The sequence below is a fragment of the Myodes glareolus genome, chromosome 10, assembly GCF_982192425.1.
Source record: "Myodes glareolus chromosome 10, mMyoGla1.1, whole genome shotgun sequence".
Classification (NCBI taxonomy): Eukaryota; Metazoa; Chordata; class Mammalia; order Rodentia; family Cricetidae; genus Myodes; species Myodes glareolus.
In genome coordinates, this window is record NC_142035.1 from 24,650,635 (window position 1) to 24,678,170 (window position 27,536).

The 27,536-nt window shown below is 51.0% G+C and overlaps 4 protein-coding genes across 8 annotated transcripts in view; 1 reads left to right on the plus strand and 3 right to left on the minus strand.

Moving 5' to 3' along the window:
• The first annotated feature begins 231 nt into the window (after positions 1 to 231).
• Necab3 (N-terminal EF-hand calcium binding protein 3) lies at positions 232 to 14,072 on the plus strand. The gene is made up of 13 exons (XM_048431520.3): positions 232 to 390; positions 2,002 to 2,026; positions 3,125 to 3,233; positions 3,852 to 3,877; positions 4,024 to 4,121; positions 10,882 to 11,018; positions 11,281 to 11,399; positions 11,561 to 11,640; positions 11,745 to 11,795; positions 12,136 to 12,248; positions 12,410 to 12,487; positions 13,154 to 13,245; positions 13,334 to 14,072. Exons 1-13 carry the CDS (start codon positions 289 to 291, stop codon positions 13,360 to 13,362), a joined length of 1,059 nt encoding a protein of 352 aa, XP_048287477.2. The 5' UTR covers positions 232 to 288; the 3' UTR covers positions 13,363 to 14,072.
• Actl10 (actin like 10) lies at positions 5,463 to 7,798 on the minus strand. The gene has a single exon (XM_048431521.3). The coding sequence runs from the start codon at positions 6,569 to 6,571 to the stop codon at positions 5,567 to 5,569; it is 1,005 nt and encodes a 334-aa protein (XP_048287478.2). The 5' UTR covers positions 6,572 to 7,798; the 3' UTR covers positions 5,463 to 5,566.
• Positions 8,858 to 10,025, minus strand: C10H20orf144 (chromosome 10 C20orf144 homolog). Its single transcript, XM_085697187.2, has 3 exons — positions 9,801 to 10,025; positions 9,462 to 9,560; positions 8,858 to 9,280 (listed from the first exon to the last, which is right to left on the minus strand). Exons 1-3 carry the CDS (start codon positions 9,924 to 9,926, stop codon positions 8,873 to 8,875), a joined length of 633 nt encoding a protein of 210 aa, XP_085553313.1. The 5' UTR covers positions 9,927 to 10,025; the 3' UTR covers positions 8,858 to 8,872.
• Positions 14,073 to 21,125: 7,053 nt separating the features above from the next.
• Cbfa2t2 (CBFA2/RUNX1 partner transcriptional co-repressor 2) overlaps positions 21,126 to 27,536 on the minus strand; it is a 102,196-nt gene continuing 95,785 nt past the window's right edge. For all 5 annotated transcript variants that reach the window (XM_048431515.3, XM_048431514.3, XM_048431519.3 and 2 more), the window contains one exon: positions 21,126 to 25,539. In XM_048431515.3, coding sequence (XP_048287472.1) covers positions 25,243 to 25,539 — 297 coding nt within the window. In that variant the 3' untranslated portion in view covers positions 21,126 to 25,242. The remainder of the gene's footprint in view (positions 25,540 to 27,536) is intronic.

The window sequence follows — 27,536 nt, forward strand, 5'->3', positions numbered from 1 at the left end:
CTATCATCCTCAGATACTCAGAGATAAGAGCTTGTGGGCTTGACCTGTTAAGGCTCCTGCCCACACCAGACTGTGTGGAGCTGCTGGTCCTGAAGATCTGGCAAGCTGTCGTTGCTAGTAACCCATGGGATGGCGCCTTACCCCACCCTTTTTGGAAACCTCTTCCAGGCAGGGAAACCGAGGCCAGATAGGGCGGGGCCGCGCTTGGGCCAATGGGCGCACGCCCCGCCCCCAGCCAACCTAGGCGGCCTGGGAACTGCAACCCGCAGCCTTGCGAGCCTCCGAGCCATGGCGTGCGCCGGGTTGCTCGCTGTGTGCTTGCTCCGGCCACCCGCGCCCCAGCCGCCGCGACACCCCGCGCCTGCCGCGGGACACGCGCTTTTCCAGGATGTGAGTAGGGCACCGGTGGGCGGGCACAGGGCTTCCCAGGGCTCGGTCTTCCGTGGTCCTGTCTCTCCTTTCACATCCTGGTGGTTATGCTTCGGTCCCTCTCCCAGATTATCTGTGACCCTGCTATTCTCATCCCCCTGCCTTTGTGTTCTTTATACTGTCTGTGCCGCTCCGTGTTTCTCCTTGTCTCCGCAATAGTGTTACTGTCCTCCACCCCATGTGTACCCATTGGGGCTGGGGATCTAAACACTCAGTCACAATAGCCATCACTAACCTGCTGGGCTGATGGGACTTGGTAGCCTGGACCTAGAAGGAATCTCTGCCTGCCCCAGAAGCCTCAGGCCTCACCCGAGGGTGGCAGAGTCCTACAGTTGGTAAGGGACTCCTCTCATGGGCAGCAGGTGGCATTGAAACCCCCTTATATGGCTTTAGAGTGCCTCAGCCACTGCTCTAAGCCCCCTATCCGCACCCCCTCCTTTTTTTTAACCTTTCACTGATGTGCTCAGCTGGTCCTGGCCCTCTCCTGCCCCTACTCCAGAGGTCCTTGCCAGTGGGAGAGGCTGTTGTGCCCCCTCCCCTAGTGACTCAGCACCTTGACCATGGTCCTTCAGGCCCAAGGAGATACGTTCCAGGTCACAGATGGAGTCAGGGGGCACACTAGGATGTAGATGAACATGTCTTCATTCCAAGCTTAGCTCTCCTGTCCCAGCACATCCCAAAGACCCCAGCTAGGCCACATTGAACTGCTGTGTGACCCCAGTCTAGTCGCGGGCCTTCTCTGAGGCAGCTTAAGGGTTACATGGGTTGTTTAGACCAGTGACCCTGGGTGGAAGAGTTTAGCTTCCAGGCCTACAGGGTTCTGTCCAGGCCATGAACTTGATGCCCTTTGCTAAGCTGCTTTGGAGGACTGGTTCCTAGTAGGGCAGGCACTGGAGAATGTTGCTGTCTGCTTCATCACTGCCTCTGCAAACAGTCTGCTGACCCTTGCCATCTTCCTTGCTCCTCACGCAAACATGTATGCACAGATCCCAGTCTTTGAGATGGCCTCTTCCCCAGTCCTGAAAGGGTTAAACGCAGGCTACTCCCTCACTACTAGTGGGAAAACCAAAGCACCCACAGAGGGCTAGCTAGTGGCTGCCAGTCTTTCAACAGGCAAACAGGAAAAGCCTACTCAGTGAGGGTGGATGGAGAATGGACTATAGGAGGGCATGCAGAAGAGCCAGGGTGCAGGTCTGGTGAGGCTTTCACGGCTCCTCAGGACAGATCTTGGGCCATCTGTTCATGCTTCCTCAAGCTGGGACCATGCCAAAGGCTGATCCATCAGAGGGCACTCAGGCTAGACTCCAGCTGTGGGAAGTGGAGGTACAGAGAGCTGGCCAGGAACACCCACCCACCGTGAAGTCGCCCTGCAGCAGGAGGGAGTCGGCCTAAGGACTTGCTGTGCAATCTTCCTGTGCTACCTTGCTGGAGACTCCTGCAGTACTGCCCTAAGCAGGAGGAAGGCGATGCAGGGGAGCTGGCTGTCCAGCTGGGGCCCCATGGGCTTGGGAGGGGGACTCCGACCTCTCTGGCCCCACTCACAGCACCCTCTTATTTCCCTTTGGCCCTTAGGTTTTCCGCAGAGCAGACAAGAATGGTGAGTGTGGCTTCTTCCCCTCCAGTCCCACAGCCTGTGTGTTGGGGGTGGGTAGGAGAGCTAGGAAGTTATAGCCTAGAGTGAAGTCTTGAGACTCCCAAGTGAGAGATCAAGCAAGGGACACTGCCTGGAGAACAGACAGTGTGCAGAATAGGGAACAGAGAAATAAGCTTCGACCTGGGGCTGGATGGTGGGGGCTTATGTTTGGCCTGAGGCTGGAGGTGGGGGCTTATGTTAAGCAGTACTTTAGCTCCATGATGGGTGCTTGTATAAGACCCTGTAAAGCCCTTACAACAGCTTGCCAGGTGGGAATTCCTCACTCCATTTCACAGGGAAGGAACAGAGGCTCAGAGGAGGACATCAGTTGTCTAGCCCTTTAATTAGTGGTTCTGAGACCCAGATCACCCTAGGCTCCCTGGATGAGGTGGTGGAGCGCCCCATTCAGCCTTTACTTTTCTTCCCCCTGGGGCTACAGATTCCTGTGTTTCAGCTTCCTGGTGTCCCCAAGTGCTTGTCCTTTTATGAGCCTCTTCAGATTGGTGGGGACCATTGATTTAAGACGCATGCTCTCGGTACATTCTGTGGCAGAGGCTCAGGCCCTCCCCATCTTCGCTTATCACTCAGACCAAACCCCATCATCTTTAACCATCCTGTTCTTCTGTTCTCTGCCTCTGCCTCCATCCCCCTATGCCAGGAAGCTCATTCTCACCCGAGTCAGTCTGCTGCTTTGTAGAGTCTGTCAGAAGGGTTCACCTCCTCCTCTGTGACCCTGGAGCAAGGCTCGTTTATGGGACCAGGGACTGTGCCCCTAAGTCCTAAGCCATGCTCTGGGGTGTCCCAGGCTGTTCTCTCATACTTCCATTTGACAGATACTGAGTCCCTACCAAATGTATCCTGTACGAGGTGTTTGCTTCAGCATATACTTTTGGGTACTCTTGTCCTTTTGTCCAAAACAGTCAGGGCCACCACTAAGGTCAGAACCCTAGGCTATCTGACTGAGTGATTGTCAATGCTGCCAGACCTTTGGGGAACCTGGATTTGGGGACAGGATGCAGCCAGGACTCAAGGATACCAACTCCATACCCTGTCTCTCCCCAGACGATGGGAAGCTCTCCTTTGAAGAATTCCAGAATTACTTTGCTGATGGGGTTCTCAGCACAGTGGAGCTGCGGGAACTGTTCAGCGGAATTGATGGGCATCTCACCGAGTGAGTCCAACCTGGCCAGGTTGTCCCAACCTGCTGTGTCCCCTGCTGTCACGGCTCCTTCTGGAGGCCAGGGGGTGGGGAAAGACGGCAGGGCCCAGTGCCAACTTTATCCACCCACCTACGCCCTCTTCAGCTCCAGCCTTGTTGCTACACTGCTTCCAGCTGGGACCCCAGAATAACTAGGCTTGACTCACCAACCGTGCTCAGCAGTGCTCACTGCTTCCATTCCTATGCAGAGGATGTCTGAGGACAGCTGGGTCCTGCCTGCCTCCGCCTGTGGATGCAGGTGCAGGAATACACATCTGCCCACGTGTCCACATGCACACATCTGCTTCAAGTGTACACTCCTTCCCTGCCTCTTCACTTGGAGACACACACGCCATGAACATGCAGAGCTGTTCCCCGCCCCTCCCTCCCTTTCTCTTCTCCTTAGAGTGTAGGTCCCAGACTAGATCAGCATTCAAGGCTTCAGAGACCCGTTTGAAGTGCCTATGCCCCTCCCCCACCAAACTGATACCATCCCAGGCTGCATAAAAGGGATGGGGACACTGGCACCTACATTCAGTTCACAGGCCCAGGTTCTAAGAGTCTGAAGAATGTTTTCTCTTTCCCTCACAGCAATTTAGAAACAGAGAAACTGTGTGGTGAGTAGAGGCCTGTGCTGGCCCTTGTGTCCTAGCCCCTGGGCAGGTGGGTGTGGTGAGGGTACCATGGGGTAGGAAGCGTGGGGCAGCTGAAGAGTTCCAGGCTGGAGAGATGCTGTGGGCTGGAGCACCTTTTCTGCCTACAGACTATTTCTCCCAACACCTGGGCGTCTATCGGCCTGTGTTGGCGGCACTGGAGTCGCTGAACCGTGCGGTGCTCACTGCCATGGACACAACAAAGCTGGTAAGTGCAGGGAAGGGCCCATGGGGAACCTGCAATGACGGTTCAGTGCAGTGGGACTCTTCCCTGGCCTAGCTCGGGGCTGTGGAAAAGGAGCTGGGATTCAGACTCGGGTATTCCCACTTAATAAGTGCCCTTTACTCCCTGATTCAGTTTCGTCATCTAAAAGCCAGAGGTGATAATGAACAATTAAGTGGGTCCTGGTGGCTCACACCTGTAGTCTCAGTACTCAGGAGACAGAGGGAGGAAGATTTGCTGTCAGTTTCAGGCCAGCATGGCTAGAGTTAGACCCTGTTGGGGGAGGAAGAGGCAGAGAGCTAGTGTTTTGTTCTTTGCTCTATTCCCAGTACCCAAAACAATTCAGGCAACATAGTAGGTTTTTGTTGACCTGATGTAATTGCTGGGGGCTGTCAAGCCAGGACCTAGCAGGCATGGGCTAGGACATAGGAGATGAGGTCATACATGTCCACAGGTACATGGAGCCTATGAGGCAGGGCCTAACCTCAGGACATGTGAGAAGGCAGGCTTGTGTGTGTGTGTATGTGTGTGTGTGTGTGTGTGTGTGTGTGTGTGTGCATACACATACCTGTTTGTTGGCCTATATTATAACCTGTGTAGACAAGTGTTGACAGCCAGGGCTCCAGACCCTTAGTGATCAAAAACAAAACAAAACAAAATAAAAAATCACCCCCTTTATGTGTTAAGCTAGGTGGTAGCTTACACTTTTTTCTTTTTGGAGACAATTTCCCTATGTAATAACCTTGACTGTCCTGTCCTGGAACTTGCTCTGTAGACCAGGTTGGCCTTGAACTCAGAGATCTGCCTGCCTCTGCCTCCTGAATTCTGGGATTAAAAGTGTGCACCTCCACTGCCTGGCGGTGTTTCACACTTCTAACCCCAGCACTTGGAAGAGGCTGGAAAGCTTGAGACGGAACCCAGCCTGGGCATCTAGCTGAGATCCTGTCTTAATAGAGAAAAGCTCTCCCTTTCCCCATGTCCGTGGCTTTTCTGGAGGTGGGTTGAGCAGGCCTGGGGCTTTACCCAACTATCCTTTTTTGGGTACTTGAGGATAGACCTTAAGGCTGTGCACACACTAGTCACTGCCCCCCCACCCCACTTTCTACAGAAAAGGGAACGCTGAGAGCTTCAAGTGAGGGGTGGGGCTTCTAGGTCGCTCACCTTAAGAGTTAGTTTTTTCAAGTGTTCTTTGGGCCTGGCCCTGCTGGACTGACATTCTCCAAACAGGTGGTGGTTTGGGTTTTCAAATGAAAGCACAATGAGGGTCAGGGTTAGCCCAGAAAGGGAAAAGGACAGTCCACCCACATATAAACCCTGCCAGCTGCAAACACTTCAATCTGTTTATCTGGTTCTCCACGCTAGGCCAGAGCTGCCGCCTCTGTTCCTACAGTACCCCTGGTGTCACCAGTCATTCTGTGTCCATATAAAACTCAATTGAACACTTCTTGCACCAGAAAAGGGCCATACTCCTCATACATGGCCCGAGTCATCCAACGGCACTGAAAAGCGTGCAGGGAGGCCATCATGGAACCTCCAGTCCACACAGCTGTGCCCCGCCCAGGCTGAGCCACCACACAGGGCCGCAGGGCTGGGTACCCATGCCTCCGGCACTGTGCCTCTAGCTCCAGGTTCATGCGCTCCACAAAGCCCGGGAAAAGAGTGGAACCACCAGCCAGCACCACCGTATTGGCCAGGCGTGTCCGCAGTGTTGTGGGAATCTTCTGCAGTGCCTGGAAGGCCAATGTGGGCAGTCCTGGCTCAGGGTGGCCTAGGAGACTTGGCTGGAAGAGTGGTTCAGGGCAGCGGAAGCGCTCGCTGCCGAGGTGCACGTAGCAGCCATTGCTCAGGCAAAAGCAGGCCCTCTGGTGGCGGGCAGGGTCACAGATATCACCCTGAAAATCTAGGGACACATAGCAACAGCGCTTCTTGAGTTGTGTAACGGTCTTGCGGGGCAGAGTCTGCAGCTGAAGATCGGGGCACGCTGCCACCAGCAGGTCTCGAAAGTAGCGCGACAGGGTGCTTCCTGCCACGTTCAGACGGAAGGTGGCCTTGTGCCACGAGTGACCTGCGTAGACGGGTGTGGCGTGGCATACGCCTGCGCCCGCCTCCACAGCCAGCCCACTGAACGCTCCCGTGGAGCAGAGTGCCATCAGTGCCGTGCTGGCCATGTGGCACGCGGGCACTGTCAGGGCCTCGAACAGCAGCTCGGCCACCTTTTCTCGGCCTTCCGGTGGTGCTGATGGCGAGTCGCTCACGAGCACAGGCCACTGCTCGGGGCGGACCTGCAGGCCTCCCACCATTAGACGCTCCCACAGTCCCTCTAGGGCATCCCAGTCCACCACCACGCCGTGCTTGATAGGGTGCGCACGCGCCACGCCGCCCGCCAGCTCGCAGCCTGGTGCTCCAGGCAGCACAGGCCGGTCCCAACTTGGCATCAGACTTGAGCTCTTCAGCACAATGCGCGGCTGGAGCTCCCCGGCGAAGCCTGCCTTAGTGAAGCCCGAACCTTGGTCTACCACCACCGCAACGTGATCCAAAGAAGGGAGTCTGTGGACACGGCGGGTCCTGGGCACCGACGCCACCTTCTGGGCTCAGTGTGCCCCGAAGCCCTGTGGGCCTTCTGGGCGATAACCAGCCCTCAGTTCTCAGCTCCGCTTCTGGCTACGAGGTCCCGCCTCTTAGGGTGGTGTTCCATTTTTGGCTCCACCCCAAAGCTGGGATGTGGCCCTGCTGTTAGTACTTAATTCCTCCTTAGGGTCCTAGAGTCCCTGCACGTCACATCACCTAGCTTGACTAGAGAGTTACCTCACTGTGGAGGTGGGAAGGAATGGTTCGAGAAGAAAGGAACTTAGATTGGGCTCATTATGACCTCAGTCTGGCAGCGCAACCCCCACCCCCTTCCTCCTGCACAGGGCTGATGGCAGCCATTTGGGAGCCCATAATAGGGGCCTGACTGACCAGCACAGCCGATTCTTTTCCCAAATGCTTGGAGTATCTGTGTACTCCGGCCACAGTTCTAAAGAGAAAGCTCTCAGCCATATATCTAGTTACAGTGAGAACTTCCTTGTGCTCAACCTTATAGCCACACGGAGGTCTAGTCTGACCCCTTCAGTTCTGAAGCTCACATAACCACCTAAGCAAGCCCAAATCTTTGTAGTGTTTCTTCCTCCTAAAGGTAGCCACGAGCCTCCCTCCTGGATAGACTATTCTCTTTAGGATCATTTTGGTTAAAAATAGAAGATTCAGATGCACTTGAGCTAAAATAAGGACTATATGGATATTGGATGTTTTCTGGATCACAAGGGCAGAAAAAGTCTTAGAAACAGAATGTGATCATAGGGTTGTGGTTAACTGGTAAGGACTCTTAAAGTTCCCAATTACAGTCCTGGAGAAGGGGATGATAGAGCCAACTTGGGGCAAGCGTGCAGGTGCTGAGAACTGTAAATGGGCAATTAACTCTCAATAGGTACTATGCTGTGTGGGGGTCACATGTTTTCGGCATGTCCACAGCCTGTCCACAACTTGTGGTTCCGGTGGCCTGAGACCTTCATCCTGCTACCTCTGGCCCCAAGGGAGGCCTTCTGAGACAGTCATCAGTGTGTGGCGGGAAAGGCGACTCAAAGAGTTTTTGTTTCCTGAAGCAATCTGTTGCACTGAGCTCAAGATCCTCCAACCTCATCCTCTTGAGTGCTGGTATTACCTCAGCTGCCTACAACTGGAGATGGTAGCTTTAGGGTCTGTTCTGGAAGCTGGGTGTGGGATCCAAGGAAGCCAGCAGCTGGCTTCTCCCCTAGCAAGCTGCTTCTCTCAGGAATGATACAAGGAGTAAGACTGACTTTGAAAGCCACTGGCGCCATGACAGTATGGAAAAAGCAGGAGGCAGGAACTGAGGGCAGACAGGTTGGGGAGCTGGGCCAGCACGTCCCAATTTTAGCCTTGGGCTTTAGTGGGGATAGCTAAGAGCAGGGGAAATGAACTGCCTTAGACAGATCCGTGGTTTGGAAGAAGCATTTGCCTACATGTGGGGTAGAGGATGAAACTTGGTACCCTGGGAGACGAGCGCTTTGACCTGAAAATTTGGGGAGTTGAAAGCTTGGGAGTTACTGATCACTCACAGGCAGGAGTGAAACCAGAGAGGCTCAAACCCTTCTTTTCTTTGTGTTTTGTTTTTCGAGACAGGGTTTCTCTGTAGCTTTGAAGCCTGTCCTAGAACTAACACTTGTAGACCAGGCTGGTCTTGAACTCACAAAGATTCGCCTGCCTCTGCCTCCCGAGTGCTGGGATTAAAGGTATGAGCCACCACTGCCCAGCTCTCAAACCCTTCTTCTTGAGTGTTTTGCCATGGATGGACTCAGAAGTTCCACACTACATGGCTAGCCAGCCTCGCTGTTCTTCCTGGTATGATGTCTGTTAGGAGCCTGGGACACTCCCTCCGCCTATAAGGGACTTTTGAACGTTGAGGTCTAGAAGACCTCAAGCCTTTGATGAAAATAGGTTATCCCAAGCGTAGCCAAGTATAGATTGCTCAAGCCCACTTTGAGCCTGTGGGTCTGGCATGAGCTGACTTTTGTGCCACAAAGATAGGTTAAGTGCAGCTCTAGCTCCACGTCGTGGTGGTTGCTCTGCTTCATTCCTACTCACCGGGGGCCTCAGCAGGGACAGAAGTGGCAGAAGCCCAGGTTGCTATGTGCTCTTTATTGAGCAGAGTCCTAGCGCCGGGGAGCCGTGCCAGGCACTCAGGGCCACGGGCGAGGGCAGCGGCGCCGCTTGCGCGGCTGCTCCTCGCGGGGGTCGCCTTCGCTGCAGACCTCGTGGTGGGTCAGCAGAGGCGCGTACAGCGGCTGCCAGCCCTGCTGGGCCTTGGCCCCGCCCCCCCGCCCGCCTGCCGTACGACGCCCTTCCTCCTGCAGCCGTGCTTCCAGCTGCAGCAACAGCACCAGGATCCTTTTCATCTCCCCGGCGCGCGCGCCTTCGCGCCTGTCTACGCCGTCGCCTGCGCCACGCAGCATGGGCGCCACCGCTGGGAAGCATGTCGGGGCGCCGAGTGCATCCTCAACCGGCCGTCCGGGCCGCGCACACGGGCACGCTGCTGCCTCGGCCAGCTGCTGCCGCTTGTCCAGCGGGAAAAGCAGTACGATCTTGGTCTGGGGTGGGCGGGTTGTGACGAGAAGAACGCGCCAGGGCAGGGCCTGAAGCCACTCCAGTGCCTCTGGAGGACCCAACCTCCCGATCCCCACGGTGCCATCAGGGCCGTTCATCCCGCACCCCGGGACCCTGCCTCCTCACAGGAACCCATCGTCCACCCTAGGCCCATCCACTGCGTACTTTCCCAGCCTTGATGCGGAGATTCTCACCCACCCGGGCGGAGTCAGGGGCCTCACGCCATTGAAAGAAGGGGAAAGTGATGTGATGTGAGGCTGTGGGCTGGAGAGAGGGAGTAAAGAATAATCCATGTCTGTGACCCCAGCGACACCTATGCCTTTGGCCTCACCCCTGGATAAGAGAGCCCCACTTTCTGCCCTTGCTTCTAGGGCCCCTATACCACCTATGTGGGCTTCAGAGACTCTCCACCTCTACACGGATTCTCTAAGCCCTCTCACACCCCAGGGTCTAAAGGCGAAGACTCCAGCACCCGGTATCCCTTCGGGCCTCCTCCCTACTCACACTTGGCTTCTTCCGCTTGAGGTGGCTGAAGAACTGCTTGTGACGGGCCTTGTCAATGTCAGGCGGCCTGTCCATGCTGGCCTGACTGGGTGCTTTGGTCCTCTTGTGGGAATTGCTGTTTCCCATGGTAGGACTGGTACTAGAGGCCACTGCCCATGCTGCCTCGGCCCTGCCCTCTACCCAGGGGCCCCGTTTGGCCCCGCCCTACCAAGTGAACTGCATTGTGAGCTCACAAGTGATCTCATCACACCAAAGCCCCGTTCTTCCCCTGGAACGCCCCAGCCCCAGAGAATCTGGCCTCTATTCATTTTCATGACCTCTTCTGGGCTCAGGTTCCCAGCTGCAAAACAGGGCTAGTGCTTTAACCAAACAATGCTTAGAAGGTGCTTAAAGGTGCACAGAGGGGAATTTCTCTGAATCCTGGCCTGCTACTAATTAGGTGCTTAATCTTGGTCAAGGTTCAACCAACCTCTCAAGGCCTCAGATAATGGAGTAGGAACTATGGTTCCTACAAATTATGATGGGTAAATGAAATTCTTGGGATGAGTCTGGTATGGGGTGGGTGGTTCTACCAACCAGGCTTTTTTGGTTGCAAATAGCAGAAAATTATTCAGTCCACGAATACCTCCAAAGGGAAGTTACCGAAAAGGGTGGCCGGATTCTTGCCCCGAAGTCCCAGAGACTTCGGGGCAAGAATCGGGCACTAGTCCAGCTCTTTTGTTGTAAGCCTGGTCCACAAGGTACCATCGGCTGAGCCAAGGCAGTTGGTAGGCAAGCAAAGCCCGTGATAGATGTTACTGTGGAGCACTTCATGGCTCTTCATGGCTCCCCAGGAAGCTGGGCACACTGGTGCCTATCTTTAACTCTAGCATTGGGAAGGTAGAGGCAGGAGGATCATGAATTCAAGGCCAGTCCGAGCTAAAAAAGACCCTATCTCCGAACAAAACTAGAAAGTGAAGGGACTGCCTGTGCTGGGCCTGCAGGCCCTGAACATGACTTCCTCTACTACTCCCATGAGTAAGACATAGGCAGACAGCAAGGTAAGCTCCTTCTTCAACCACACCTCTCTCCCTGCCTACAGGAGTATGAACAGGCCTCCAAGGTGGACCAGTTTGTCACACGGTTCCTGCTTCGAGAGACTGTGAGTCAGCTACAAGCCCTGCAGAGCTCCCTGGAGGGGGCATCAGACACCCTGGAGGCCCAGGCCCGAGGTCAGCGGTACGTGAGAGGGCTGCTGGCCCGTGGTCTGGTGTGTGTGTGCCTTTTGTTCCTGCATTCCAAACTCCTCAGTGTCATGGTCTACCTAACCTTCTTGGACAGGGAGGCCATGAGCTGGTCAGAAGGGATAGACAGTTTAGGGACTGGGATTCAAATACCCAGGAGATCTGCCTTGCCCCACCTAAGCTTGGTCCTGTGCTGGAATCCTGGTCTTGACCCTGTTGTGGGTCTGGGGATAGCAGGCTGACCTTCTACTTTCTAGGCTGAATGAAGAACACATGCAAGTGCAGAGTAGGTCCCGTAGCAGCCGGCGGGCAGGGCGCAGAGCCCTGAAGAGCATCAGCTGGTCACCAGCCTGGTCTCCTGGATCCTCTGATACAGGTGTGCTTACAGCAGGGTAGGATCTGGCTGCACAGGGTCCAGGGAAGATGTGCCATCTCCTATTCTCTTAGGGCTTTGCTCCGCCACTGTTCCCAGCTTACCCTGAGAGGACTCCCAGCTTCGGGGGCCCCTGGCTGATATCCTCCTGGTCCCCCTATCAGGGTGGAATTCAGAGGCTGAACTGCAGTGGCGGCTGCAGGTCAATCGCCTCCAGGAGCTCATAGACCAGCTTGAATGCAAGGTAAGTGGCTGGGTGGCTGGGCCAATGCCCCTCAAGGACGTCTGTGGCACCTGCCCAAGCCAATACATGTTAGAGGCTCGAGCTATATTCCGTGCCCTTTGCAGGCACCCCGTTTGGAACCCCTGCAAGAGGACCTGGCCAAGGGTCCTAACTCGGTGAGCTTGGGAAGGAGTGCTCGTGAAGAAGGGTAATGGCTGTCTACTCAGACCTGGTAGGCAGGTGCTGGGTTCTGCTTCTTGCTTTATGACCCCCTTAGGTTTTCTGCTCTCTCATCTGTATCTCTGAAAGTCAGGCCTAAGGTAGGAATGGAAGTGAGAGGGCACAGCGGGAGGTGGTACCGCAGACAGAGTCAGTGGCTTGGAGGATGGAATCAGAGATGCTGGGAGGTCCGTTGTGGGAACCTGACCCCACGGGGGCAGATCTGAACCATATTAGGAAGGGTGAGGTCATACTCTGAGCCTAGCTGACCCCAGTGACTAGCTGCTCTCTTGCCAGCACATCCTTGTGGCGCAGAGACAGGTCCAGGTGGCAGAGGATGCCCTGCAGGATTTTCACCGTGCTCTGTGCTGCTACATGAACTTCACAGGGGCCCAGAGCCATTGTCTACAGTGAGTCGCTGGCTAGCCAGTAGGATGTTTGAGGTGGGAAGGGGTAAGCAGGGAGGGATGGTGAGCTGGGTAATCTGGGCAGGGCGCCCATGAGACCCTTGTCAGGTAGTCAGTGGTGGTCATAGCCCTGGTCCAGCCTAGCTACCTCTTTGGCTCTGCAGTGTGTCTGCCCAGAAGATGCTAGACCATGCTACCTTCACCCTCTATGAGTTCTGGCAGGATGAAGCCTCCTGGAGAAGGTGAGTTGTGGTTTAACACCTGACACTGACTATGGCTTCTGGAGGGGTTCTGACTAGGTCCAAGTCCTACCTTCCAGTTCTCTGGCTGTGTGCCTTCAGATAACTTACCTAATGCATCTGGGTCCCAGATGAGATAATGTGTAAAGAATGAATGCAAATTAGGTATTGAGAGCATGCCTGTTATATCAACACTGAAGGCAATGGTAAGAGAGCTCAGAGTTCAAGGCTAGCCTGGGCTACACAGCAAATTCAGCAAAGCCCTGTTTCAAAACAAACAAACAAAAACAACAGAGATAATTAACACAAGTTGACTCCCAGCACTTGGAAGTCAGAGGCAGGAGGATCAATGATTTAAGGCCAGCCCGGACTATATAACAAGACCCTATAAAACAAACTCAAAGATCTCAAGACAATGCCAGGTGCAAAGCAGGCAGGCACTCAGTGAATGTACACTGTTGTCAGTGTATGCCCCTCTGCTGGCAGTAATCTAGTGATGTAGGCACTTCATTCCCATTTTACCAAGGGGGAAACCTGAGGCTAGAACCAGCATAGGAAGGGTTGGTGATTGAGCCCAGGCAGCAAGACTAATCTTGGTAAGGAGAGCAGAGCACTGATCTCAGAGCAGATGGCTGCAGACTCTGTCTATTTATTCCATGGCCCTCGCAGGCACCAGCAGTCGCCCTGCAGCAAGGCCTTCCAACGCACTCTCATCGATCACCTGCAGGCCCCGGACACTCTCACCACTGTGTTCTTCCCAGGTGTGTTGTACCCTGTGCTCCAAACTGCCTAGAACCAGGAGGGGCAGCCCCTACCCCAGCTCCTGACCTCCCAACCTCTCACCCACAGCCTCCTGGTGGATTATGAATAATAACTGAGTCGGGTCTGCTTAAGCTGGTGACTCTGCAGCATGGCCCATCACTCTAGAGCCTTCTGCACGGGTCAACTCTACATTAAGACCAAGAAGCCTGCCTGTTCTCAGGCTAAAGGCCTGATCAGCTGGTAGAGGGGCTTAGCACAGGGATCAGGGAATGGGTTGCTTGCTTATTTATTTTGTTGTTTGTAGCTTCCCAGCACCTGGGTTTCTGCCTGACTCGGGAAGCCCAGATCTTGGTTCCCTTGTCCTCTGCCTTGCTGTGTGACCCAGGCAGATCCCTTCCCTCTCTGGCTGCCTAGGAGTGTCCTGCTTTCAGTTTGTTGTTTTGGGGTTAGGTTTCTGTTCTTCCTCAACCAGGGGCAGAACCAGGGCTGATGCTCAGGGACCCCCTCAAACCCTGGAACCTTGACCCCTGAGGCTAGGCCAACTCAGTCTAGTGTAGAAACCCAGGGTTTCTATCACTCTTCTGGGTCAGATCTAGACTTTCTAGCATCAATTTGTTGTACTAGAGATCTCTGGAGTATCCTGGGTTGGTTTGCATGTCATTTGCATGTTCTGCCCCACCCATTCTCGGGGCACTATGAGAAGCCCCAAGAAGACCTTGCAGAGTAGCAATAATTTGGGTCTAGAGTTGCCTGTTGCCCCCAGAGATCTCTGAGTCCAAGTCTAGGACCCCAGCACAGAGGCAATAAAGTTGGTGGTTACCTGTGGTGTTGCTTCTGTCTGTCTGTCTGTCTTTCTGGCCACCTTGACGTGAAACTCAGGGAAGAAAGCTGCAGCTGGTACCCAGCTGAAGCTGCCTTGTGGGCAGAGGGAGCTTTTTCACCACTCGCAGCTCAAGGCTGTACCCCAGACCCTGCTTCCTGAGCTCTGCCTGGGAAAGAGGACGGACAAGGTCCAAGCTCAGCTTCACCCTACAGAGTCTTCTCGGTGTTACAGAGAATTCCTGAGTGCACCTATTTCATGCCAGAACCTGCAAGATAGCCTGTCCTCACCACTGCCTCTTAACAGCACATCCAAGAGTCCTAGCAGCCATAACAGGACAAGGCCGAGAAGTAACTAATGGGGAAACCTTAAGTGATGCTCCACATGAAGGGGCATGGTACCCCAAGAGCACAGACCGGATGTCACCTGTCTCCTATGCGGGAACCACAAGTTCTGGGTGGCAGGAATGCTCAACTCCAGCTAACCAAGGGAAGCCAACTGAGGGATGCCAAGACCAGGGGGAAGAAGACTGGGGACACAGCTGGGGAGGCAGGGCCCTTAAAGGAGCTTCATTCTGGAAGCTTTAGTAGGTGTGAAGCCAAGGCTGGTGGCCAGGGTCTGGGTGCCTGACTGCCAGATCCCTGCTGGGTGCTGGGGTGTGGCCAGAAAAGCATCTCTGCTGGCAGGAGTGTAGATTTGGCCTCCAGGCAGGGTCTTTTCTGTGAGTCTCCCTAGTGGCTTCAGCGGAGGCCTGGGTGCCTTGGGGCCAGCACCTGAACCCAGCAGGCTCCAGAATGTGCTGCCAGTATCTGATCCACATGGGCCCTGGGACTCTTTGGAGAGGTTCGTTACACGCAGTATGGTTTCAGAGTCTCCTTAGAGAGGGAGCCAGTCTGGGAGGAATAATCCCTGCTCTCAGTCCTGTGTTGCAGCCCCCCCCCCCATGACAATAGCAGACTCCCACAACTAAAGGCATGAGTTGCAGCAGACAAGCTTGCAGTGGACAAGCCTTGGACTCCAAGAACAAAGGCAAAAAATACATCACCATCTGTGTGTTGTGTGTATTGGCCAGAGGGCAACCTCAGGTACTAATTTAATTTGTTTTGCTTTTAAAGACAAAGTCTCAATGGCCTGGAACTTGCTGAGGCTTTTCTGGCTGACCAAGAAGCCCCAGGATCCACCCGTCTCTACCTCCCTACCACTAAGAGCTCAACCTCACCTGGCTTTTTAAAAATAAGGGTTCTGGGGACTGAACTCAGGTCTTCTATCTTGCCAGCCCCTTGCTTTGTTTTTGAGACAAGATCTTTTTTTTTTTTAAAGGATTTATTAATTATATATGTGTTCTATCTGCATGTATAATTGCAGGTCAATAGAGGGCACCAGATCTCATTACAGATGGTTGTGAGCCACCATGTGGTTGCTGGGAATTGAACTCTGGACCTCAGGAAGAGCAGCCAGTGCTCTTAACCTCTGAGCCATCTCTCTAGCATCTTGAGACAAGATCTTACTATGTAGCCCAGGTTGGCCTGAAAGTTGTGCCCTTCCTATCACCACACCTGGCCCCATTAATATAAAGATGCTTAAAACCTCAGCCAGTTCCTCTGAAGGAAATCTGATGCCCCAAGTTTACTGTTCAGCATTCTGAGTCAACTTCTGAGACAAGGTCCTCAGATAAGCCTTGAATTTGCTAAGATTGTCCTATCTCAACTTCATAAGTACTGGGGCCTATACCTAGACCTGGCCTCAGGGTTCTTTTAGACTGGGTCTTCACTACATAGCTTGAACTCAGAGATCCACTTGCCTCTGCCTTTCAAGTGTTGGGGGTTATTGATTATTTTTATTATTTTGAAGTACTGGTGATTGAACCCTCATTACATGAGTGCTGTTCTACAGAGCTACAGCCTCAACCTCATTTTTTAACTTAGTTTGGAGATAGTGTAAAACTTGGGTAATCCTTCTTACTCACCATAGACTGCCATGCCCAACTTCTGTTTTAACTTTCAGTTAGGTTAATAGGATCTCAGTAAGTTTCCAATGCAGGCCTTGAGCTTTTGAGTCCCCTCAGTCTCCTGAGATGCCAAGATCAGAGGCGTCTGCTACCAGCTCCAACTCTTATTTAATAAGCTACTTGTATGCTTGCTCCCATGCTGAAGGCTCAAAGCTGTTAGGGAGGGGTATCTATCCTGCTGGGAGTCCTCTACGAGAATGACTTGGTTTGACTTTTCCAAGTTTATTTTTTTAATTAAATTATATCTTTTTATGTACACTGATGTTTTGCCGGCATGCATCTGTGTGAGGGTATGGGATCCCCGGGAACTGGAGTTACAGGCAGTCGTAAGTTGCCATATTGGTGCTGGGAATTGAACCAGGGTCCTCTGGAAGAGCACACAGTGCTCTTAACCACTGAGCCATCTCTCCAGCCCTGAGTTTTCCAAGTTTAAGCAGGGTGGGGTAGAAGAGCTGCAGACAGGTACAAAAGGGACTAAGTGAAGAGCGGGTATTGGAGGCCAGGCACCAGGCAGCTGCAATGCTGTCTTGGAGAGTAACGAGGTCCAAAAGGTGCAGTTGTGAATCTGGAGTCTCAACAATAGGTGTGTGAAGCTGGGGTAGTGGGGACACATTGGGTCTTTAACTCCCACAGCCCACCTCATCTCTGTCTGCAACTTCATCAATCGCACAGAGCTCAGGACAGTGACACACAGCTTCATCAGAAGGGAGCCTCACAATGCTCATTCCTGTGCTCACCACATCCTTGTTTGATATTCAAGGCCTTTCCCACTCCCAGTTCACGCGGTCCCCTCTCCCTAAATCCCATGTAGGCTGACGGGCCATGCCCAGCCTCAGTCACCCTTCCTTGGCCTCACACTGATGTTCAGAGAGACACTGCCTCAGCCTTTTGGTAGCAGGCCAAAGCCATGGACTCAGAGTCACCTCTAATACCCTTGCCCACAGAGCCTGCTAAGATATGCTCTGATAAGTACTAGGGACAATGAAATGTTAGTAACCAGGTGATGGCAGACTGAGTACTGAAGCCAGTGTTCTGGCCCCTTACCTAGCTGCCACCCCACCTTCCTGAACTGCCGACACCTGTTACTGGGGCCTGGCTTAGGGTCAGGCCAGGTGCAGCAACCTAGACAGTGCCCACTGTTTATAGCACCTTAGCTCCTTGTGCACCAGCTTCGGTTGATGCAGCCTTTGTAAAGATAAAATGATGGGATTGTAAAGTAGGGTTGCCAAGATGTCACTCTTAACAAGGTCTCACTGTGTAGCCCTGGTTAGGCTGAAACTCGCAGAAATCCACCTGCCTTTACCTCCCAAGAGTTGGGGAAGTCATTCTTGAAATAGATGTTACTTGAGTAAATCCTGCAGGTTCTATGTAGAGGGCTAAAGATAGGTGAACCTTCAAGGAATCACACTGGCTGGACAAAGTGTGAGAACAGCCATACTAACAGCAGTACCCTGGACAGAGCCAGGGTAGTAAGGGGTTGAGACAGATTTACTAGGGAGACCCTACGGGCCTAGAACTTGCAATGTAGATCCACACTGACTAAACTTGTGGCAGTCCTGCCTCTGTCTCATGACCACCACGGCTGGCTTAAAAATCCCATAAATGTTTTCTTTTTATTCGTGTGTGTGTGTCATGTGTGTCAGGTGCTGGAGGAAGGAGGTCATCAGATCCCCTGGTGCTGGAGTTACAGGCTGACTGTGAGCCGCCTGACCTGGGTGCAGGGAACTCAACTCGGGTTCTCTGGCATGGCCCTCTAGCCCCAAAGAATTTTTTTCTTAATTTAATCGTTTGTGTGTTTTATGTATGCACAAGTACTCTTGGAAGCCAGAATCTTCGGTTCTCATGGAGCTTGTGAGCTGAGTGCTAGGACTTGAACCTGGGTCCTCTTCAAGAGCAGTACTCTCAATCAGTCAGTCATCTCGAAAAAGTTTTTGTTGTCTTTTTTTTGGAGGGTGTGTGTGTGTGTCTGTATGTATATCTGTACCACACGCCTGGTGTCTGGGCACTGCATCCCTAGAACTGTGGTTCCTGACAGTTGTGAGCTGCCATGTGGGTGCTAGGAATTGAACTCAGGTACTTTGGAAGAGCATCTCTCCAATCTCTGGTTTGAGGCAGGATCTCATGTAGCTCAGTTTGGTCTCAAATTCACTATAAGCTCGAACTCTAAATCTTCCTGTGGTCACTTCTAAGTGCTGGGATTAGAGGCATATGCCATCATACCTGTTTGGCTCTCTCCCAACCCCCAGTTCCTCCTCTCCTTTTATTGAAAGGAGGCCCTCCCCACATAATATATACTGATTACTGTTTCCCCTCCTAATCTTCCCAGTCCCTTCCACCTCCCCTCCCATCCTGATCCACTCCCTTTCTGCGTATTATTAGAAAACAAAACTAGTTGGGCAGCAGTGGCGCACACCTTTAATCCCAGTATTCAGGGGGCAGAGACAGGCGGGTCTCCCTGAGTCGAGCCCAGCCTGTTCTACAGAGCGAGTTCCATGAAAGGCTCCAAAGCTTCAGAGAAGCTGTCTCCAAACAAAACAAAACAAAACAAAACAAAACAAAACAAAAAACTAACCTATCAGAGTCAGACAAACAGCAGGAACGAGCCCAGGAGAAGCCCAGGACTCAGAGACCTGCTTATGCACATACTCGGGAATCCCATGAAAACTAAACTGGAGGCTACAACAGATCTGCAGGGGACGTGACGCTGTCCTGTGCCTGCTGCCTCAGTCTCTTGTGAGTTCATATGAGCTGTGGCCATATTGATTTAAGAGGGCCTTGAGTTTCTGGCGTCCTCCATCCCTCTGGCCTTTGCGCTCTTTCCGCCTTCTCTTCATGGAATTCTTTGAACCCTGAGGGGAGACGTCCTGTTTAGAGCTGAGTGTTCCAAGGTGTTTTACTTTCTGCATAATGTCTGCCCGTGGGTCTCTGTATTTGTTCCCATCTGCTGTAAGACGCAGCTCCTCTTGATAGCTGAACAAGGCACTGATATGTGAGTATAGTAGGTCATTAGGAATCACATTGATGCTTTTTTTTTTTTTCTTAGAACAGTAATATTTGGTTTTACTCTAGGTCCCTGTGTTATCTAGTCTTGGATTCTTGGTCATCAAAGCAGTGCTGGATATGGGTTTCATCTTGACAAGTTGGCCTTAAGTCAAGTCAAATATTAGTTGGTACCTGCCACAAGTTTTGTGCCACCAATGCCCTAGCATATCTTGCAGGTAAGACACCATTGTAGAGCAAGGATTGCTGGCCGACTCGCTGTTTATGTTCCTTTTGTTAGCATGCAGAGTGCTTTGCTATATCAAAGATGTTAGCATTGACAGTAGGGGTGAAGGCTCAACTTCTCTCTGTTGAATGATTTGTGTAGGTGTTGTCTTCAGCAGTGGGGCCTTGCCATCAATTTATGGAGAGCAACCTGTAGTCCTGGCAACAGTCTGGATTGTTTGGAGATTACCAAGAGTCTCCTTTGGACAACAGCTCAATTATGGATACAGCATAATCCCAGTACTGGAAGTTTTTTTGGTTATGAGATAGCCATTTGGAGTTCTGTCTCCATTATTTGGTGATTTTATTTAGATCACTTTGGTGTATGTATGTATTTTAGGGAGTTCCTACTGTATTAGGTTCATACTACCACTCAAATGGCTCTTAATTTTACCTCCCTTTCCCTTTGATCCTTCTGTTCCAACCACCCCCCTCTCCACTATCCATCCATAACTATTCTAATTTCCCTTTCCCAATGGGAACTATCTGCTCTCCCAGCCTATCCTAAGTGCTGTGGGTCTACGATTGTAGCTTGGTTATCTTTGACTCAACGGTTAATACTAACATATGTGGCTTAGCTCTCTCATGATCACATTCCACCCTCACAATCCAGGGGAAAGGCACTGCTAGCACCCCAAGTTACAGGAGAGACAGATACATGCTTGGCTCTGGTACCTCTGACATCAACTGCTGTCAAGTTTGGAAGGCATTGGAAATGCATGTCCTTGGGTGGCACTATCCTGGCTAAAGAAGCGGGACAGTGATAAAGGGTTCTACTCAGCCCCACAATGTGCCAACACCAACCAAGCCTTGAGGTTAACGGGTATCAAGCAATGTCCATCACAAGAAAAAGGCCGAATTTTAAGTTCTTCTAGAACTTCCTAATATACCCAGAAAACATCATCAGAACTCATAAGATAGAGAGAGCCTCAGAAATGCCAGGTGTGGTGGTATACACCTTTAGTCCCAGCACTTGGAAGGTGAAGGCAGGCAGATTTCTGTGAGTTTGAGGCCAGCCTGGTCTACAAAGTTCCAGGACAGCCGGGCTGTTACACAGAGAAACCCTGTCTAGGAAGGGGGGGGGGGCAGGGAGACAGAGACAGATTCAGAAAAGGCTGAAACCCAGAAAAAAACACAAGCAGCTAGAGGATCACCCTGGGTAGGAATTAGCTCAGACAGAAGCAGCAAGCACCATTTTGTCCTCCAGAGGGCACCTGATACCAAACAATGAAGCCGAATGAGACTTAGTTAAGTATGGCCACAAATTAGTTATCAGTGAGATTAAGAATTAACGCTAGTACAGAAAGAATATAAAATTTCACAAGCCCGGGCATATTAATGCTGAAATTTTGTAAGGAAATAACAAAAGTTACTAGGAAAAAATACATCCTAAGTCCATTCTGTGGCTGAATGTTCTTAGTAAAATCACTCAGTGGAGAAGAATGTAAAGAACCAAGGATATCTGTACACTATACACTATTACTGACACTCAACTGCAACCAGCATGGCCAGTTAGGCCTCCCTGGGACAGAGAAGGTAGCTGTAACTGGCTTCATGGAAGGCTCTAACTGCATGACGTCCTTAAAGACGTCTGTGCTAGAGCCCCTTCCTGATTTGCCCAGCCCCATGCTCTTTTGTACACAGCCCCACTGCTCTTCCATCAAAGACCTGGGGTTGGGGAGGGAAGAGAGAATGTGTGTGGTACGTGACGATACCAAAGCCCGCAGCAGGCCACTGTGCCCTATGCGCTGTTACCAATATACTATCTTGCCCAGACCTAGTCCAGCTTGAGTCAGAAAAGGAATATAGCATTTTTATTAACTACTTTAAGTAGAACAAACTAAATACGTATTTAACAGTTTTGGTTCATTTATACAGTACATTAAATAAGTTATGAACAGAGTTAAGTAACAAAAGTTCCTATTGAGTCAAATGACAAAGCACAGGAAAACCAGACTCAAATGTGTCCTGCGGGTGGCTTCACATTCATCACCCACCTCTGCAAACCATGCTTACAGGCGTGGCTCTCTATTTACATTATTGGTTTTTCTGTAGGGATGGAGCCTTTGTAGCCTCATCAGGAACTTGGAAAGCCACAGGAGTGGGATGAAGGTCTTCTATCAAACAGCCCTTTAAACCATGCACTGAACAAGTGTTGCAGCTTCTCCCTGGCAAGGCAGGGACTGGGCTGCCCCTGACAAGACACCAGCTGCACATGCCCTATTTGGTATAAGCATTGACAGTTTACACTGGGCAGCTGGAGGCTTGACAAGATGGGGACTGAGTGGGAAGCAGCACCTCTTGGGCTATGGAAGGAGATGGGAGGGACAAATCATCACCCACCACCTCAACTTCCTCCTGGCTCACACTTACTCCATCATCTTTGGAAATGGGTGTCAACACATGAGGCAGAAGCAGATAGTTCAGCATTTTGGCTTTACAAGGAATATACTTGAGTGGGCAGGTCCTGCCAAGCAGCTGCTGGGTCAAGGATCTTCCACAGCTGGCCACCTGGTCCACACTGGCCAGCTCAGCTCCTTCTGGCTTTTCTCACATTTGGTTCAAACACGTCACCACTCAGGACTCTGCAAACATTCATCAAGGCATACTGGCTTGGTCTCCTGAGCCAGGAGCCTGGAAACCTTGGTTCTAGTCCAGTTCTGAAGAAAGCCTCCAAGATGTGTCCTATTTGTAATGGTTTATTCAGCCCACAATCCCGTCTGCAGTTCCCAGGACGATGGCCATCTGCTCATTCTTTATGCTCCAGAGAGAACCCACTACATACACTCGCAGTTCTGTTGAGTCCCCACATACTTGCTGAGACAGCTTCCAGAACCACTCAGAAAAATGTCTTCACCCTCTATGAGTAGGTACGGTCACTTCATCTTTTAGGGCTAGGGCTAACAAACTAAAATGTAGATATCCCCTCTGGAAGATGTTGGAGTTGACATCAAGACGTAAAGCACTTCCTGGGGACCAAACGGGTAAAAGAGTCCACACTGCAGAAGATAACAGCTAACACCCTGAGTAGACCTGAGGGGGGCAGATGGGGCAGATGTTTCCACACAGATCCACGGCAGCATGTGATTTAGTGCCACAGGAAAAAGCAGCTCAGTCGGTGCCCTCACCACCACTTGTTGGCATGAGTCAATCTGATGAAGCTGCAGGGACCCTTAGATGTGTCTTTTTGTCAAGATAGATCTTATGTAACTGAGATGGGCCTCAGAATTGCAACGTAGCTGAGGATGATCTTAAATTTCTGATCCTCCTGCTTCCACCTCCCAAGTGCTCAGATTATAGATATTTACCACCATGGCTGGATTATGTCATTCTGGAAATCAAATCCAGGACTTCTGCATGCTAGCCACACTACTAAATAAGTCACACCTCAACCGAGCTTCCACAGTGTCCTACCTACCAAGCCTTCACCATTTGCTGGAGGGATGGTTGTGTAACTCCAGTTTGGTTACCTTCAGTCTTGTCTGGTTCTTCTAATTTTATCTCTCACTTGGCAGAGGATGATAAAGCCCTGATCTTTTTGTTCCCCAAATAGTTATTACAGAGGCCAGGCCTCTGAGCAGCCTGGCTCAGTGGTTTCTTCTTTTCTATTAAGATAGAAAGGTGGGAATGAATGGAAGGTTGTTTACTTCCAGCCTAGTAATAGGTCATATTAGTAGACTAGCAATGAAGGGGGAGCTGGGACTCACTCATGTAATTCCAGCTTCTACCCCATATGCTGCTGCTCCTCCTAGGGAGGAGTTGGAGAACTGCAGAAAGGAACTCCTTGAATCTGAAAAGCAAGTCCTAAGCAGAAGCCACTTAAAAGTCAAGATAGTGACAGGTCTGAGAACTGTGTGAAGTACTGTTCAGGTTTATAAACGAATCTGTGCAGGGCATAGAAGCTAAGCAGTTCCCAAACAGGAATATGGATCAGAATCTGACAGGCCAACCATGTAGCCCACAAAAGTAGACCCTTAGCCCAGACTTTTGCTGTAGAAACTGATCTCCAACCTGGTAAGAAATAGTGTGCTGGTTCCAGCTCTTTAACTACGTTGAGTAGTCCTGTAGCCGCAAGATTTTAACACTTACATGTTAATCCAATTTACTAATGAAAAATGGATCCAGGGTACACCAGGAGACATTCTCAGACTCCCAGAAGCCTCTGGTCTTCTTGTAGCACAGACGTCTTGTGTCTGAGGTTATGGGGTAAGTATTGTCTGGTACTGACTCTACCTAGTAAAGCAAAGTTTGTCCTCAGTGGCTAGGATACTACAACAGCAGGCTGATGGGGATGTTGGCAGGGAGGCCAGGCTGCACTTGGCTGTCTGACAAGCAGTGAGTCTTGGGTATTCTATGCTGAAACATGATTTTAAGGTCTAAGTTTCTAAGACTGAAAATCCTTGTTCAAATAAGGTAGGGACTCAAAAATTTTAAAATTAGCTGTGACTATATGCAAGGACAATGACATCCATGCTTTTATGGCGCAAGGTCTAGTATTCAGACTTGGTCATTGTATAGAAGGTGACCACAGCTTCCAAAGGCCAACAGGATTAAAGTCAATGACTCATTCCAATTGACTACACAAAGCAAGAGGATGCTGGAGGATACTAAGTGGTAGGGGCAAGGTCCTGGGACTCCTAACAAACCTCAAATGGCAGTAGAAAAGGTGTGAGGCAGTACTCAGCCTGATAAATAGGGTACAGATGGTATTCTATTTGGAGACTCAGATAATTGGAAAAATCTCTGAAGATGGGAAAAACGCTCATGCTTTTCAAAACTGTTCCCACACTTCACAAACTCTGCTGTGAGGAATGCTATCACAGATTTAACACAGAAAAAGGAGGCTAAGAATGTCCACCTGATAATAAACCCATGAAGTGGCATAATGCCACAAAACCAGGTGTGAAAAACCCCATCAGAGTCAGGAACACTGCTCAAACTGTAGCCTGACAGGTGCCAAACAGAACCTATGGGCAAGAGACACCCCCAGTGATTCAGACATGCACAGTCTGAGAGAGAAAAGGACACACAGAACAAGATGACTGTTTAAACAGTCAAGCAGCAGCAGAGGGTTTTGCATTTCCAAGAGGTGATGCACTCAGTATTTTAGTTTGGCCAACATGCTAAGAGAAAAGACTAGCACAATGGTTTCATCCTCTCTCAGACCAATCCATGCAATGGATGTTATTTTTTGCACAAGCAAAATTAAGTAAAACACTGGAGTTGGGGGTGAGGTTCCAAACTAATGGAGCTGGCCAGGTTGGAAAATCTTGTCCAAGATGATCTGTGATGCTTGGGGAAGACTGCTTTAATTTTTTTTTTTAAATACCATTTCTAGAGACTTTGCTTAAGTGGTAGCTTCTTTCTGGCATGTCTGAGTATCTTAGCAGGCCTGAGTGGCTCAGAAGTCCTGAGGACTGCTTTGTGGTCTGTTAGACCAATCAGTGTCTTTCGAGGGTGGAGATGAGGTTCAAGAAACTGTTTGGTGGCAGGGGGAGGAAAGGTCTCCTTCAGTAGCCTGCTACCAGCCTTTAGACCTCTCCTACGGATGGTTTGTGGCACAGGTGCCTGGTGGGACACTACTGACATCTGCTGATGCGAGGACTTGGGGGAGCTGGTGGTCTACACTGAGAAGGGGCCGGATATGCCAGTTTTAGCTGGAAGAGAAACATCAGGAAAGCCATGGAGGATGCAGCTCAAGCTACTTCCTATGTGCAGAGAATGACACACTAGTTCTCCGAGTGACACGTGGCAATCCTAGAGAAACTATGGAGTGCCTCTTGGATGCTTTCTGCCAATTTGCTTCTTGCTGATGACTCAACAGCCACTTGTTCTAATTGCCAGCTCCCTGGTGCAAGCATTCAGCCATGTGGAGTGGTCATCAGGGTGGGTGGAGTCTGTGGCTCAGAGTCCATTGGCATCGATGGCTGTCACAGAGGCAGGTGTTGAGGAACGTGAGGTGGTGGCTGAGGTCTTGTCCAGGGCTGGGCTGGGCACACTGCAGTCAGCAGACCTGGCTGAACCCCGCCCTCCAGGGAGCAGTGACCGGCTCTGGCTGTGGGGACTGTGGCCATGCAGACTCTGGCCACAGAGGCGGTGGTGCCGCTCCCAGTCCTTGTGCTGGCAGAAGGAACCACAGTAGCGAGCAATATTGCAGCCACTGCACGTCTCACTGGCTTTTCGGCCACAGTTCCAGCAGTTCTGCAAGACACAGGCATCAGTTAGTGGCTGATGACATCTTGAGGGTCAGGCTTGCCACTTGTCATCTGCATGGTAGAGCAAGGATTGTGGAGCTACACACCTGTGGGTGAGTCCTCTGAGGATGACCTTTAACTCCCGATCCTCCTATCTCCCCCCAATCCCAAACACCTGGATCATGGGCACAAGTCACCTGGCCCAGGTCTCTCAATTCTCTTCTGGAGAAAGACCATAAATCTACATGAGACTTGAACAAACATTTTTCTATAGCAACCAATGGAGGAACCATCTTTACCATTTTTACTGACAATATTTCATCTTTTGTTTTCCCTGAGATAGGACTTCTCTGTGTAGCCCTGGCTGGCCTCAAACTCACAGAGATCCACCTACCTCTGCCTCCCAAGTGCTAGGATCAAAGGTACGAGCCACTACCACCTGGCTAATATTTGATTGTTTAACAGACTTTTAAAGGAATATAGGAAAACAGTTCCCCCCAAGTACCTGCCAGGGAACCAGGATGGATGAAAGGGAGATGGCTGGACTACTGCTTCCTTTGTCCTCTGTGCCTATTTCCATTGCTGTCATGTCACATTGCTGATGGGCTGAGGGGAAACTGTTGTCAAGGCCACTGAACACTGAGGTACCTGAAGTAGAGCTCAGGGAGTTTTCTTATTGCTTGCTACATTTATTCAGAGTGGGGTAAGTACTCCTGAGGCTCAGCAGAAAGCACCAGTTAAGAACAGTAGCTCTATCAGAGAACATAAGAGCTAAACAAGGCTTGGTGAGAGCTCAAGTAGCAGCCATGAAAGCAGCAGGACAGCCACCATGTCACTAAATACATAACTTACCACCACACCTCTAGATGGCTGGGAGCAAAGATAGCATTAAAGATAAAACAAACAAAAAACCTACTCCTGCATAGCCCCACCACTGACTCCTAAGTCCTTTGCTACCTCTGGGAGGAATCCAGCAATGACATATAACGCTCTTCACAGGAAGACTCCCAGTCCCACTGGAAAAAGAATGTGTTTGTTTGCTTTAAAGATTCTAGTCTGGTAAAGCCATCAAGGACTTAGCAATTAGCCTTCTTGCCTGCAAGGCCACCAGAATGGCAAAAGTCCATCTCAAAGACCGGCTACAACATTATCTAGGGAACAAGGCAGCCTTCTCCCTAAAATCAGGATGCTTGACCAGAATACAAAACAGGCCTACTGGTTCTTTCCCAGCATTGTAAGATGGGAAAACTGAGGCCCAGATGTGCTAAGGCTAGAATGTCATCAAAGGGTTGGCTATTTAGAGCCTGGGTCTACTTAGGCCCAGATACTCCAGATATAAACTTACTTCAAAGCACATCAGAAAAGACTACAGATCCCGTCTAACTCAGGCTTCTCAGAAAATGTACTATAAGGACAGTAAAACCTTGCTAGAGGAGAGAATTAGAGAACAGACTTAGAGAACTGTTAACATTACATTTATACATTTTCAGGCAAAATGTGTTCCGGAGTCTCTGGAACACTATGAGCTTGAAGGTTGCCGAGGAGCAATACCTCAACAAATTGATGGCACTTGTGAGGAACAAGTCAGGAGCCCTGTTATACGCTGCCTCTCCCTTCAGGTGTCTGCAAGGACATCTGAAAACCAGGTCAGAGCACCAAGCCACCATCATTTCCATCTTGGTTGCCATTATTTAACAGTATTTTCACGCTGTATGAAATGTAGGATAAAGTAGCAGTCTCCACCCAGAGATAGGCTCATAATGTGCAGGTATAATACAGTCAGTGTCAGGAGAACTTGGGCAAAGGAGTGGCGCTGGCTTGTAGTTCCAGCTACTTGGGAGGCTAAGATTTAATTTGAGACCAGCCTGGGTAATAGGTGAGACAACTTCTTGAAACCAAACAAAGGGTTTAGGCCAGGTTTGGTGGTGCCTGACTACAATCCCTGACCCAAAATGGGCAGTAGAAGCAGGTGAGGAAGGAGTTCAAAGTAAGTCTTGGCTATAT

Bases quoted from the DNA above. Each gene is read 5' to 3' on its own strand.
- Necab3 (XM_048431520.3), top strand. From the start codon at position 289: ATGGCGTGCGCCGGGTTGCTCGCTGTGTGCTTGCTCCGGCCACCCGCG. The intron at 11,019-11,280 runs GTACGTGAGAGG...TCTACTTTCTAG, and splicing joins GCCCAGGCCCGAGGTCAGCG to GCTGAATGAAGAACACATGC. The intron at 12,488-13,153 runs GTGAGTTGTGGT...TGGCCCTCGCAG, and splicing joins GATGAAGCCTCCTGGAGAAG to GCACCAGCAGTCGCCCTGCA.
- Actl10 (XM_048431521.3), bottom strand. From the start codon at position 6,571: ATGCCAAGTTGGGACCGGCCTGTGCTGCCTGGAGCACCAGGCTGCGAG.
- C10H20orf144 (XM_085697187.2), bottom strand. From the start codon at position 9,926: ATGGGAAACAGCAATTCCCACAAGAGGACCAAAGCACCCAGTCAGGCC. The intron at 9,561-9,800 runs GTGAGTAGGGAG...CCCTCTCTCCAG, and splicing joins TCAAGCGGAAGAAGCCAAGT to CCCACAGCCTCACATCACAT. The intron at 9,281-9,461 runs GTACGCAGTGGA...CGCCCACCCCAG, and splicing joins TCCGCATCAAGGCTGGGAAA to ACCAAGATCGTACTGCTTTT.